Source organism: Acinonyx jubatus, chromosome B3 (assembly GCF_027475565.1).
Source record: "Acinonyx jubatus isolate Ajub_Pintada_27869175 chromosome B3, VMU_Ajub_asm_v1.0, whole genome shotgun sequence".
Lineage (NCBI taxonomy): Eukaryota > Metazoa > Chordata > Mammalia > Carnivora > Felidae > Acinonyx > Acinonyx jubatus.
The window spans coordinates 108,211,290-108,225,354 of record NC_069386.1 but is presented as its reverse complement, the minus strand read 5'-3'; the positions used below and the strand labels follow the sequence as shown (position 1 = coordinate 108,225,354).

General features: G+C 39.8%; 1 protein-coding gene across 12 annotated transcripts in view; it reads right to left on the bottom strand.

The window, feature by feature from the left end:
* Nucleotides 1–14,065, bottom strand: part of SYNE2 (spectrin repeat containing nuclear envelope protein 2) — a 343,315-nt gene that overhangs the window by 111,891 nt on the left and 217,359 nt on the right. For 11 of the 12 annotated variants that reach the window (XM_027065882.2, XM_027065880.2, XM_027065884.2 and 8 more), the window contains 4 exons: nucleotides 10,986–11,171; nucleotides 6,517–6,639; nucleotides 4,392–4,574; nucleotides 1,633–1,764 (listed from right to left, as the gene is read on the bottom strand). In XM_027065882.2, the coding sequence (XP_026921683.2) occupies nucleotides 1,633–1,764; nucleotides 4,392–4,574; nucleotides 6,517–6,639; nucleotides 10,986–11,171 (624 nt within the window). The remainder of the gene's footprint in view (nucleotides 1–1,632; nucleotides 1,765–4,391; nucleotides 4,575–6,516; nucleotides 6,640–10,985; nucleotides 11,172–14,065) is intronic. The other variant, XM_027065885.2, reaches the window with a different exon arrangement.

Below are 14,065 nucleotides of genomic sequence, written 5' to 3'. Positions count from 1 at the left end.
CAGAGCCCGACGCGGGGCTCGAACTCACGGACCGCGAGATCATGACCTGAGCCGAAGTCAGCCGCTTAACCGACTGAGCCACCCAGGCGCCCCAAAACGGTGTTTTTCTAATGATCAAGCATGACGTCATAAAGCTATGCATGGCTGGGAGATCCATTCAAAGTACAAAGAGACCAAAGGATCTTAATATAAGAGTGTGAAAAGTTCATTGACAGGACTTGGGATTCCATTTAGCAGCAAACCTGTGAGTAACTTCTACTTGTTGGAGCTTAGTGTAGTTTCAAAGAATGTTCACAATTATTCAGAAGGGTTATGAAAACATTCCTTTCTTTTCAAGTACATGTTGTTGAGAGGTTGGACTGTTTTTACACACTTCAAACTAAACTACATACCTCAACAGATGGAATGTAGAAGCGATGAGAATCTAGCTGTCTTCTACCAAGGCAGACATTTCAGAGATTTGCAAAAATGTAAAACAACGTCACTCTTCTCACTACGTTTTCTTTTGGAAAATGTGATTTCTTCCACAAAAGATACGTTATTTCTATCAGTATGTACTAGGTTTGTTATTGTCATTTAAAAAAAATTTTTTTTTTTCAACGTTTATTTATTTTTGGGACAGAGAGAGACAGAGCATGAACGGGGGAGCGGCAGAGAGAGAGGGAGACACAGAATCGAAAACAGGCTCCAGGCTCCGAGCCATCAGCCCAGAGCCCGACGCGGGGCTCGAACTCACGGACTGCGAGATCGTGACCTGGCTGAAGTCGGACGCTTAACCGACTGCGCCACCCGGGCGCCCCGTTATTGTCATTTTAAAATAAACTAAATTATTCTTACATTTCTGAGTTTTCATTTCTTTCTATCTCAGTAGAGATGATTCATATAAACAAAAGCTCGCTGGGGCCTTAAAATTTTTTAACATAATGGGAAATCGGACATATTTACAACACTGAGTCTTTACTGTTGAGTCCGCCTTACTGAGTCCAACACCTAATAGGTGTGTGAGTCACCTTGGACCCCTCCGTAAGTCACTTGCCTTAGGTCTCACAGCTAGCAAGTGTTGCAACGTGGCTTTGAATACCATAGCGATCGCCTGCCCAAACCAACCTGATGGTAGGATAGAAGCAGCTCTCTACAATCCTTGGCATACCATCAGGATGTTTTTTATAGAAGCACTAATTCGAAAACAAAGACTGAGAAAAAAAAATCTCTAGCGATAGAGGGTTAACCTACACACCACTGTAACTGGGCCCCACAGGATACTGTTAATTGTGACACATGGAAATGCTAGTTAGTGTATGAAACTCTTCATTACAACAGTGGTCAGGGTCTTTACCTGTGAAGCCCAGCCTGCCCACACTGCCTGCCCCCTATCTCAGAAAGCTAGACGTACAGTCAGGTTGCCCAAATTTCCTGTGTTCCATCAGCTTCTTCAGTAGCAGAGCAAATTCAGACCCCAATGCACCTACTTTATGAAATAGGAACGTATAAAGTCAACGCATACATAATATACCTTCAACCGGAAGAGAGAAGTAGGAAATACACCGGACCATCACGAAGGCTTCTAGACACCGATGGCTTAGTAAGTGGTCATTGAAGGAACAGCAGGGCAAATAAATTAAAGAAACATACCTGTACCTGTGGCAGGTTGGCAGTTTGGTCTGGTGATATATGTTCATGGGAGAACTCGGCTGAATAATTATTTAAGATCTGCTTCAAATTTTCTATTCCCTCGTTGCATTCATTAGTCTGTTTTATGACCATCTATAAAATAACCCCCCCAAAAGAAGAATCTTTGTCATAACCTAAGGACTAGATTAATGGGTTACTTCCAATGTCCAACCCCACCACAAGTTTCAATTAATGACAGCAAATACAAACCCATATAGATTGCAATAGAAAATGGTAGCCTAAATACAGAGAGGAATGTTTGTAAAGCTGGCACCTGACTTTCTTGCTCTACTAGATGCCAGGACACCTTGGGCAGTGCTTGGAGTACAAGCATAATAAGACACACCTTTGCTCTTAGTATTTCCAGTCTAGTGGGCTTATTCTGGGAAGCATTTTTTATGGCATGTTAACATCCAGGTGCCAAGTTCTATGAAATTACTGCTATGTCATAACATGCTATTTTAATGCACACTCCATGTGATGCTTTCTATACTAGAAGGGTGATATTACTGATTCAGAGTGGAAAGGGCATCTGATTTGAAAGATGATGAATTTTCCCATTCCCGTCATATCCTCACCTGGTATCCCTTGGGGATCTGTGATGTACGTTTTATGAGTAAGAGGTACAGGGTTCAAGAGCAGTCTGAGTTTGCAGGAAAAGGCAAAATTAACCAGAACAATACACTGAATCTAGTGTTAAGGAAGTAGTGAAGCTCACACCTATTTGTGTACTAAATTGTATGATCAAAGTATGACGGAAAGATAAAGTATAGATGTTTCCTTGGTATGCTACGCAATGAAGCAAATGCCTTTTAAAACTGCAAAGTTTCGGGCCAACACAAAATTCTTCCTTGTAGGGCACCTGGGTGGCTCAGTAGATCGGGTGGCTGACTTCAGCTCAGGTCGTGATCTCACAGCTCAAGAGTTCGACCACACGTTGGGCTCTGTGCTGACAGCTCGGAGCCTGGAGCCTGCTTTGGATTCTGGGTCTCCCTGTCTCTCTGCCCCTCCCCCGCTCACATTCTGTCTGTCTCTCAAAAATAAACATTAAAAAAAAAACCTTTCTGAAAATTTTCTTTGTATTTTCTTTAATATTTAACCATAATTTTGGCTGTGAGCTGGAAATAAATAACTACGTTCGCTGCACACACCTGTTACCCCACCCTCGATAATGAGCTACATCCTATTACCCACCCCACCCCCCAAATAACTTGTCTTGTTTTCCACGGTGAGGGCACTTAAAATATCCAAAGTAGGACTTGAAAGAAATGTACCAGATTCTAATGATTTTCATCACCAGTGTCTTACTTAATTTTGAAATATATGAGATGACACTTGATTTCCACGAGCACAATAACATGGAAAATTTTAGCAGCACAGTCTGATATCTTACTTGGCACAAAATATAATTTCCTCTTCTATTTTCCCCTTCTCATCCTGTGAAGAAACCCCTTAAAAGTATAGTTACAACTGTTATTTTCTTTTCCTGACCAGGAAACCAATAAAGCACAAAAAAAAGCTTAAAAATAATAGATCAAACTGTCTATTTCTTTCTGTTTTCTTCTCTTTATAATATCAAAAAGGAGTACACAGAGTGCCAGATCTTTTTTTCTCCCTGTGGGTGCTAGACATCAGCTGATGAGCCAGGACAGAGAGATTTTATGAGCTAAGACTCAAACCAGAGATTACAGTATTCTCCAATCTTAGGAGAACACAGAGTAGCCAGCTAAATGGCAATGAAATTGAAGAGGGAGAAAGAGACAGCAGCTTTCTCCCTACAATCAGGTGGTGGTCAGGAAGGAGGGAAAATAACCTTTTCTCCTACCCCAACCTACCTAATCAGGAAAAGCAGGTGGAGGGGGGGAGGGTGTGGGATCTGCCAACAGAGTTGAAAAGTCTGTGGGATTTAAGGCTGTTTCAGCAACTTTCTCTTCTTGTGAAAGTGGTTGTTAACTTAGAAATGCAAATCAAAGAAAAATGTAATTTCTTTCTAATAACGACTCCTGACTTGAGCCTGGAGATCAGTCAAAACATAAGAATTAACCCTCTGGGGAGATGCTGAAAGATGTCATCATTTAAAAGGAAGAGACCTTGATATGAAGAACGAATGATACCAGGAGTCTAGAAACACAGATTTTTGTCCTGTTTGTACACAAATGAATCTGGACATGAGTTAACTCGGTGGTCCTTCAGCAAGTGATCTAATAAGCTTCTGACTCCTGTCTCCTTATATATAAAAATACAGGTGGCAAAGTGCCCCTTCTATCTGTATCCCATGTTTGAATAGAAAATAAGATGATTAATGGGAAAGTGACCAAGAGTATAAAGAGATTATTATGGTGCTGGTTACTGTAAGGGTCTCACGAGGTTTGCAAATACACTGCTCAGGTTTAAACCTTTCTCCACAGCATTTACCCACGTGTGTTCTCAATAACTGCAGGACAGAATTAAACCGATCATAGTTATGCTTTAATGCCTTCAACTAAAGAAGAATAAGAACTGGGGAAATCACCGTAGCCTCATTTAAGCAGTAAGACACTCTCCTTTATCCAATGTCACATCCTGGATAACAATACCAGAAGAGACCAAAAACAATCAACAGAGGCAGCATCTTGTGGTCACGGGAATCTCACCAACCCAACCATTAAAATTGAAAAGAAAACCAGCTTTTGCTGAACACTTTCAGCCAATAAAGTTGGCTATTATCACACACTGCTCACCTTTAATAACTCATTTTGTTCCTGAGTCACATTTTCCAACAATTTTACATCTTGTAAAAGCTGATTCGTCCGCTGAAACACAGGGAGAGGCTTCATTCCTGTCTGGGGCAACCTCAGTTCTACTTGGTAAGACACTATTTCAGCAATGGTTTTCTTCATGGGACGTATGTTTTCAAGTATGACCTTAATTGTATCAGAGAAGCATGGTACGTAAATGAAAAGAAATGGCCACTGCTGAATCTGTTCAAAATTAAAATACTGTATGATTTAGTCTTTAATCTATAGTTTTGATTTTTTTTAAGTTATTTATTTTTATTTTATTTTTTTATTTTTTAGAGAGAGAGAGAGAGAACAGGCTGGGATGGGGGCAGAGAGAGAGGAAGAGAGAGAGAATCACAAGCAGGCTCTGCACTGTCAGTGCAGAGCCTGATGTGGGGCTCGAACCCACAGACCGTGGGATCATGACCTGAGTTGAAATCAAGAGCCTGATGCTTAACCAGACGAGCCACCTAGATGCCCCTAAATTGTGATTTTAAAGCATTTCCTTGGGGGATGCCTGGGTGGCTTGGTCGGTTAAGCGTCCGACTTTGGCTCAGGTCATGATCTCAAGGTCCATGAGTTCGAGCCCTGCGTCGGGCTCTGTGCTGACAGCTCAGAGCCTGGAGCCTGTTTCAGATTCTGTGTCTCCCTCTCTCTGACCCTCCCCCATTCATGCTCTGTCTCTCTCTGTATCAAAAATAAATAAACGTTAAAAAAAAAAATTAAAAAAAAAAAGCATTTCCTTGGCTCAGGCTGAAAAGAACTCTTAGATCACTTGTGCCCCGATAGTGAAAGGTCTCTGGAAAGAATGCCTGGGGCAAGGGTAAACCCGCAGCACCAAGTTCTGCATTTGGACCACCCTTGCCTTCCTTCTCTCCCTCCCTGCCTCTCTGAAGAACTGTTGCTTTGCTTTGTGCCACCAGGCAGTGAGCTGTGCAAGGGCAGTTTCTGCCTCTTTCTGCCTCTTACTCACTTTCATAGCAATTGCACGTAGCATGGGGCTTCCCACAGCGCAGGCCCTCAAAAGGTGCTTATTGAATTGTCCTGCCAAATTCCCTAAGTCCCAAAAGTATAATTATATTTCGCTTCAGTGACATCGGTTCCATAAAAACCCGGACTTACATAATCTATAAATGCGAAGAGATTGTTCCCTTTACTAAGAACTTCCTATCTATCACTGTCTTTAACTGTCACAACAACCCTGGGAGGTAGGTATCAGAACCGCCATTTCACAATAAGGAAACTGGGTTCACAGAAGTTAGAAGACCCCGGGGAGGTCAGGCTATAAGAGGTAGGCCTGGGAGTTGAAGCCAGGCCTGCCTGATTCCCAAGCACACGCTGCTGACTGCTAGGCGGAGAGGAAATCCGTGTCTGTGTGCTGTTTAATATGCCCCGGGTCCTATGCTAGAGGCTCTGTATCCACTGTAATCATCCAAGTACCCTCGCCACAATACCGATGCGCAGTAGGAGAATTCCAGAAATGGTAACTAATTGCTGAAAGTCACACAGCCTGTAAGCAGTGTAGTTGGGTCTAAAACCCAGTTCTCCTGACTTCAAGGCTGAAACCCTTGAACTATTAAACACCGGGATTTGACTTGATGGTAAAACTTCCAAACTTTGAAGTTTTCAGAAGAAATTCAGGGAAAATAACCAATAGAAAAGTTCTTTTTATACAGATAATACTGTATGATTTAAAACATGATATGTGTCATTCATATCTAGTTTTCAACTTTATTTTGCTATTACTCTGGCAGGATTAAGTACTTTTTAGTCAGATCACATTATTATATATTTTAAAACATAATAAATAATAGGGGCATCTGGGTGGCTCCATCGGTTAAGCATCCGACTTCGGCTTGGGTCATGATGTCACGGCTCATGAGTTCAAGCCCTGTGTCAGGCTCTGTGCTGACAGCACAAATCCTGTGTCCCTCTCTTGCTCTGCCCCTCTCCCACTCATGCTCATTATTCTCTTTCTCTCTCTCTCTCAAGAATAAAACTTAAAAAAAATAATAAACATGTTTAAAGCATAAACATAATAAGTATTATGAGAGAATATTTCTAATAATGATCCATGCATACTTACCTCCCCATGCTTAAGATGTTCTTCAGGCGAAAAATCAAATATTTCTTTGGATAAGAGGATAGCTTTGATTTTTGAAACCTTTTTGTCCATTGATTTTACTTCAGTTTCAATAGCAACCACATCCTAGAATTTCAGAAACAAGAAAACATTCATGTAGTATATGTTGTATGTTAATAACGTATAAAACACAATTTATTGCCTCGTATTCTGTTCTCCAATTTAGGCAAAAATGTTTGCCACGTACACCTCTAAAAATTAACCAAGTGAGAGGCACCTGGCTGTTTCAGCTGGAAGAGCACGCAACTCTTGATCTCAGGGTTGTGAGTTTGAGCCCCACATGGGGTGTAGAGATTACTTAAACAAATAAAACTAAAAAAAAAAATAAAAATAAAAAAATAACCAAGTGTATCTTCAACAAATGATGTTGAAGATACTGGACAGCTACATGCAAAGAATGAAACTGGACCACTTTCTGTTTTTTTTTTTTTTTATTTTAGAAAGAGAGTGAGAACAGCAAGGGAGAGGCAGAAGAGGAGAAGGAGGAGGGGAGAGAATCCTAAGCAGAATCCATGCTGTAAGTGCAGCCAATGTGCGGCTCGATCTCCCAAACCGTGAAATGATGAGCTGAGCCGAAATCAAGAATCAAGAGTTGGACGCTTAATCGGCTGAGCCACTCAGGCGCCCTGAAACTGAATCACTTTCTTACACCATACACAAAAATAAATTCAAAACACATTAAAGACCTAAATATGAGACCTGAAACCATAAAAGTCCTAGACGAGAACATAGGCAGCAACCACTTTGGCATCAGCCTTTACAATATCTTTCTAGATATGACTCCTAAGGCAAGGGAAACAAAAGCAAAAATAAACTATTGCATCTATGTCAAAATAAAAAGCTTCTGCATAGCAGAAGAAACAATCAACAAAACTAAAAGACAACCTATTGAATGGGAGAAGATACTTGCAAATGACATATCCAATACAAGATTAGTACCCAAAATTACAACTCAACACACACAAAAACCAATAATCCAATTTAAAAACGGGCAGGGGTGGTGCCTGGGTGGCTGAGCTCGTTAAGCAGCAACTCTTGATTTTGGCTCAGGTCCTGATCCCATGGTTCATGAGTTTGAGCTCCCGCTGTCAGCTCTGAACCTGCTTAGGATCCTCTTGCCCCTCCACTCTCTGCCCCTCCCCCCGTGTGTGTGCATGCACACATGCTCTCACGCTCTTAAAAAATAAATTATTTATTATAAATAAAACAAAAAAATATTTAAAATAAAATAAAAATGGGCAGAGGATGTGAACAGCCATTTCTCCAAAGAAGGCATCCAGATGGCCAACAGACACATGAAAAGATGCTCAACATCACTCATCATCAGGGAAATACAAATCCAAACCACAAAGAGATATCACCTCACACCTGTCAGAATGGCTGAAATAAAAAACACAAGACACAACAAGTGTTGGTGAGGCTGTGGAGAGAAAAGAATCCTTGTGCAAACCGGTGGGAATGCAAACTGGTGCAGCCGCTGTGGAAAACCGTAGAGGTTCCTCAAAAAATTAAAAATAGAATTACCATATGATCCTGTAATTCCATTACCAGTAACAAATACAAAGACACGAATTTAAAAGATATAGCACTCCTATATTTATTGGAGCATTATTTACAATAGCCAAATTATGGAAACAACCCAAGTGCCCATGGATAGATGAATGCATAAAGAAGATGTGGTACATATACAATGGAGTATTACTCAACCATTAAAAGGAATGAAGACTTGCCATTGGCAACCACATGGATGGATCACACAATGCCAAGTGAAATCAGCCAGTCAGAGAAAGAAAATACCATATGGACAAGGTATGGTACAAAACAAATGAACAAGGAAAAAGAGACAAACCAAGAAACAGCCTCTTAAGTATAGAGAACAAACTGATGGTTACCAGAGAAAAGGTGGAAAGAGGGATAGGTGAAATATGTGATAGAGATTTAGAGTATACTCATTGTGATGGACACTGAGGAATGTACAGAACTGCTGAATCACTATATTGTACACCTGAAACTAATATGACACTATATGTTACTGTATTAGAATTAAAAAAAAAAAAAGCCTAACAAAGTGTATGTAGATGTTAACTGCTTTCAATAAAAAAGTCATTCCTTTATTAGCATACCACACTACAAAGCACTGCTTATACCTTGCTGAGTTAAAACTCCTCATAAGGCCAACTTTCAATTTCTTAAACTATGAGAACAAAAGTATTATGCATTTGAAGAAATTTTATTAAGTTTATTTTTTTAGTAATCTCTATGGTCAATGTGGGGCTCAAACTCGTGACCCCAAAATCAAGAGTTGCACACATTTCTGACTGAGCCAGCCAGGCACCCATGAATCAATTAAAAAAAAAAAATTTTTTTTTAATGTTTATTTATTTCTGAGACAGAGCATGAGTCGGGGAGGGGCAGAGAGAGAGGGAGACACAGAATCCGAAGCAGGCTCTAGGCTCTGAGCTGTCAGCACAGAGCCCGACGTGGGGCTCGAACTCACAAACCATGGAGATCATGACCTGAGCCAAAGTCGGTCGGTCACTCAACCGGCTGAGCCACCCAGGCGCCCCTTCAATTTTTAATTCTCAATATCTATGAACTCTTTAGATTTATCTTTGGAATGTGTTTAAACACTTGAATACAAGTGGGTCTACAATTTAAAAATTTCTACCACTTCAAGTAAAATGACAAAGTCACCCTTGGAAAACGAACACAAAAGAAGCTGGAAAAATTGACAGGATTTTCTTGCCAATCCCCTAATGAACTATTGTCATGCAGAGTCACCAAATTAACTTTATAACATACTCATATTAATTTAAACAAACAGATCATTTGTCTGGTGGTTATTCTCTCATCAGTGTCAACCTCTAGGACTTGGCCAAGAACCTAGAACAGTGAAAAGGCTGCAGCACGTGTAATAAACCTACATATGGAAGAACACGTGATACAAAACCATAAATGCATGAGTACATGCTACAAACCCTACATATTGAAATCCACTTGCACTGTAAGAAGGCCTTTAGACCTTTACTTAAAGAGAGCTAAATGCAGACACACTGTAACAACCAAAAGGTACAGCTCATAATGAAGGGGATAGGAAACTACACGGGAATAGACTGAGGGTTTCAGGGGCACCTCAGTGGTTCAGTTGGTCCAACTCTTGATTTCAGCTCAGGTCACGATCTCATGGTTTATGAGCTCGAGCCCCGGCGATGGGCTTCATCGCATTCATAGCGATGAACGCCATCCATGGCGTTCATAGCCAGGAGCCTATTAGGGATTGTCTGTCTCCCTCTCTCTCTGCCCCTCCCCTGCTTGGGTGCACGCACGTACATGCACTCTCTTGCTCTCTCTCAAAAATAAATAGAACTTAAAAAGTAAAAACGAAATAGACTGAGGGTTTCAAATTAAAACAGTCTGGAGCCATTTAATATCAGATAAGCGTAACTTTACAAGCAAATGAAGTAATGAATACAGCAACTTCCTAGTGATATCTTCAAGTTACAAAGAAAAGTTAAATTATATTGAAATTATTTTTTGCATCTTATATTGAAAAGGGTATAAGAAAATAAACCCTATCTCTTAGGGTAATTTCTATCAAAAGTTATAGAAGGATTTAAAAACCTTGGAATAAGCTTCAATAACCAAGAATGTTTAGCAATCATTATCCTGAAGTTACATAAGTGTGGCATAGGCAATGTAACAGAAACAAAAAGTAAATAATTAATTGTACCTGCCTTTGCTATATGACTTGATCCTTAAATAAATGCCTCACACGTTTCAAGCTGAAATAAATAAAATTATTTCAAAATCTGGTGGCTGCCATACAGCAGCCCCTCAGCAAATATTTGTTATTGGTCAATGAAGACTTGGGAGGTTATCTGTTCAAGTCCCACTTTGCTAATTTGTGTGTTTATATCAACAATTATCGTCTCTCTGACAAAGAGAAAACAGTGAGCTTACTTGATGAGGATTCTTTCCTTTAAATAGACCACTTCTGGACCACAAATGGGGATATGCACTACACAATAAAAGTTGGAAATTAAAGTAAAATTGGGGCCCCTGGGTGGCTCAGTCAGTTAAGCATCCAACTCTTGATTTTGGCTCAGGTCCTGATCTCACTGTTGGTGAATTCAAGCCCTAAGTCGGGCTCTGTGCTGACAGCGTGGAGCCTGCTTGGGATTCTCTGTCGCCCTCTTTCTCTGCCCCTGCCCCACTCACACTCTCTCTCTCAAAATAAATAAACTTAAAAAAATTAAAGTAAAATACAATTCAAGAAATAAGAACATAAGTGAAATATGTACCAGATCAGTATGTCTTCATATAGTTAAGAGTTGATTAGTGGTATAACTCTAATTTACTAAATGAAATATAAATTAAAAATAAGAAATCACATCTTTGTAGTGTCAACTTACATCAGCCATCCGTTGAATCTGTGGAAGGCTCTCCATGATTTTTTGTTGTAAAGCTGCCACTTGACGACTTAACTCTTGTACAGATTGTGCTAAATCATCAGTTTCAAAAATTATTGACAAGTCTTCTAGATCCGTGAACACTGAATGTAAAAGATTGTGTTTCTGTTCTGAGTCTTCCAAAGCCATCTACACAATGGAAAACAAGGAAAAAAGAGAGAGAACATCAAGATACTAAAAGAGGTTGATTAATAACGAAATTGGAGAAAATTTTCTAACTGTATATAGTGTGGCACATTAACTAGACTTACTGTGGTGATCATTTTGCAATACATGCAAATATCAAATCATTTCACTGCACACCTGAAACTCTTATAATGTGTGTCAATTGCACTTTAGTAAGAAAATTTTAAATCCGAGAATTTTAAAACTGCCTCAGCATTTCAAACTCCTATTCATTTCATTTCATAATAAGACACTGGGGGTGGTTCAGTCAGTTAAGCATCGGACTCTTGATTTGGGCTCAGGTCATGATCTCCAGGTTGTGAGATCAGGCTCCACACTGGGCATGGAGCCTGCTTGAGATATTCTCTCTCTCTCTCTCTCTCTCTCTCTCTCTCGCCCTCCCTCCCTCCCTCCGCCCTTCTCCTGCTCACACTCTTGCTCTCAAAAAAAACCCCACTTTAATCATAATAAAATACTAAACACTATATTGTTAACAGCATTGGGTGACTTTGGAGTGTCTACCCCATTTTGGTGGGCTCCCAGCAGCTATTATATACCATGCAACCCTGCTCCTCCAGCCATCAGTAAAAGAACGAGGAACACCTGACCTGCGGTCCATCCCTCTGTCATCTGAAATCCGGGCCAAGAAAGCCATTCAGGCTCTCTCTAATTGGCTGGACTTGTAACTTTGGGAATGTGAATTCGAGAGAAAGAGGTACACGAAGTGAGGATTGGGAATGAAGAGGCAATCCTGTGGCTTGTCAGTCCTGGTGCCGATGTCCACGCGTGGCCTTACCACATGATGCCACCGACTTCCATGAGGCATCCCTACGGTTTGAGTTGACCTGAATAACCTGACACCAAAGAAAGGGACTCTATCTGATAAAACCAAATGAAAGAGAAAAACATCCATTTTTACAGTTTCGTAGACATTCCTCCTTATAATTTTTTTCTTTCTTCTTTTAACAATGATAATGTATTAACTAACTTTCAAACTTAAGATTTCAAGATATCTCAGCCACCAACTGGAAATGTTTAACCTAGCGTAGTCTTCAGGTGATTCCATAAAACATAATATGGTATGAGAAAGAACATTTACTTAATTCAATTAGAATTCTGGTCTCTAAAATTTTTTAGGTTATTCAGAATTTTATGTTGTCCTTATTTGAAATCCTAGAAGGAGAAAACTTTATGGAAAACAAAATTTAAAACCAATGCTTTTTGGTTTTTTTTAACCAATAATACCATTTTACAATAGCATCAAAAATATAAAATACTTAGGGATAAATTCAACAATTTACATGTAAGACCTATACACTAAAGATTATGAAACACCACTGAGAGAAATTAAAAAGGACCAAAATAAAGAGATCTGTCGTGTTGCTGGATTGGAACAGTCAATACGGTTAAGATGTCAATTCTCGCCAAACTGATCTACAGATTTAATGCAATCCACTCAAAATTCCAACAGTCCTCTGTATATTGACAAGCTGATGCCAAAACTTATGCTGAATTGCAAAAGAATCAGATTAGTCAAAAGAAACTTGAAAAAGAACTAGTTGTAGAAATTATGTTACCTGATTTCAAGACTTACTATACGGCTATAGTAATCCAGACTGGGTCACATCAGTGAAAGAACAGACACATAGATCAGCAGAAAGAAACAGAGAGTCTAGAAATAGACCCACATCTACAACATGGCAACTGATTTTAAATAAGGCACCAAAGTAATTCATTGGTGAGTCTTTTCACCAAATGGTGTGGGAACACTCAGATATCCCCACAGAAAAAAGTGAACCTTCATACAACATACAAAAACAAACTTGAAATGGATTGAGGACCTAAAAGTAAGAATTAAAACTATACAGGGGCGCCTGGGTGGCTCAGTCGGTTAAGCCACCGACTTCAGCTCAGGTCACGATCTCACGATTTGTGAGTTCGAGCCCCATGTTGGGCTCTGCGCTGACAACTCAGAGCCTGAAGCCTGCTTCCGATTCTGTGTCTCCCTCTCTCTCTCTGCCTGCTCCCTCCTCACACTCTGTCTCTCTCTCAAAAATAAATAAACATTAAAAAAATAAAAATAAAAAAGAATTAAAACTATACAATTTCTAGAAGAAAAGACAGGAGACCATCATAGCCCTGGGTTAGGTAAAGATTTCTTACATACAACACAAAAGGACAACCCATGAAAGAAAAATATTAAAAATTGGATTCCATCAAATTACCAACATATGCTCTCTGAAAGACAATATTGGGAGAATGAAAAGCCACAGACTGAGAGAATATGTGTAAATCATGTATGTGTTAAAGGACTGCTTTTAAAACATTCTATAAATAATACTTACAATTCAATAATAGAAAGACAACCCCATTAAAAACTTCAATAGACATTTCACAAAGGAAGCATACAAATTACAGACACATAAATGTTCAAATAAATTATTAGTCATAAAGAAAGGCCATTTATTTTTTTTAATTAATTAATTTTTTTAACGCTTATTTATTTTTGAGACAGAGAGAGACACAGCATGAACAGGGGAGGGTCAGAGAGAGAGGGAGACACAGAATCTGAAACAGGCTCCAGGCTCTGAGCTGTCAGCACAGAGCCCGACGCGGGGCTCGAACTCAAGGACCGTGAGATCATGACCTGAGCCGAAGTCAGACGCTTAACCGACTGAGCCACCCAGGCGCCCCAAGAAAGGCCATTTAAACCACAATGAGATACCACTACATGTCACTGGAATGGCTAAAATTTACAAAATGGTATCAAGTGCAGGTGAGAATATGGAGCCATTAGAACTCATATGGCCAGTTGGACTGAAAAATGGGAGTTTAGCCATTTTGGAAAACAATGTGAC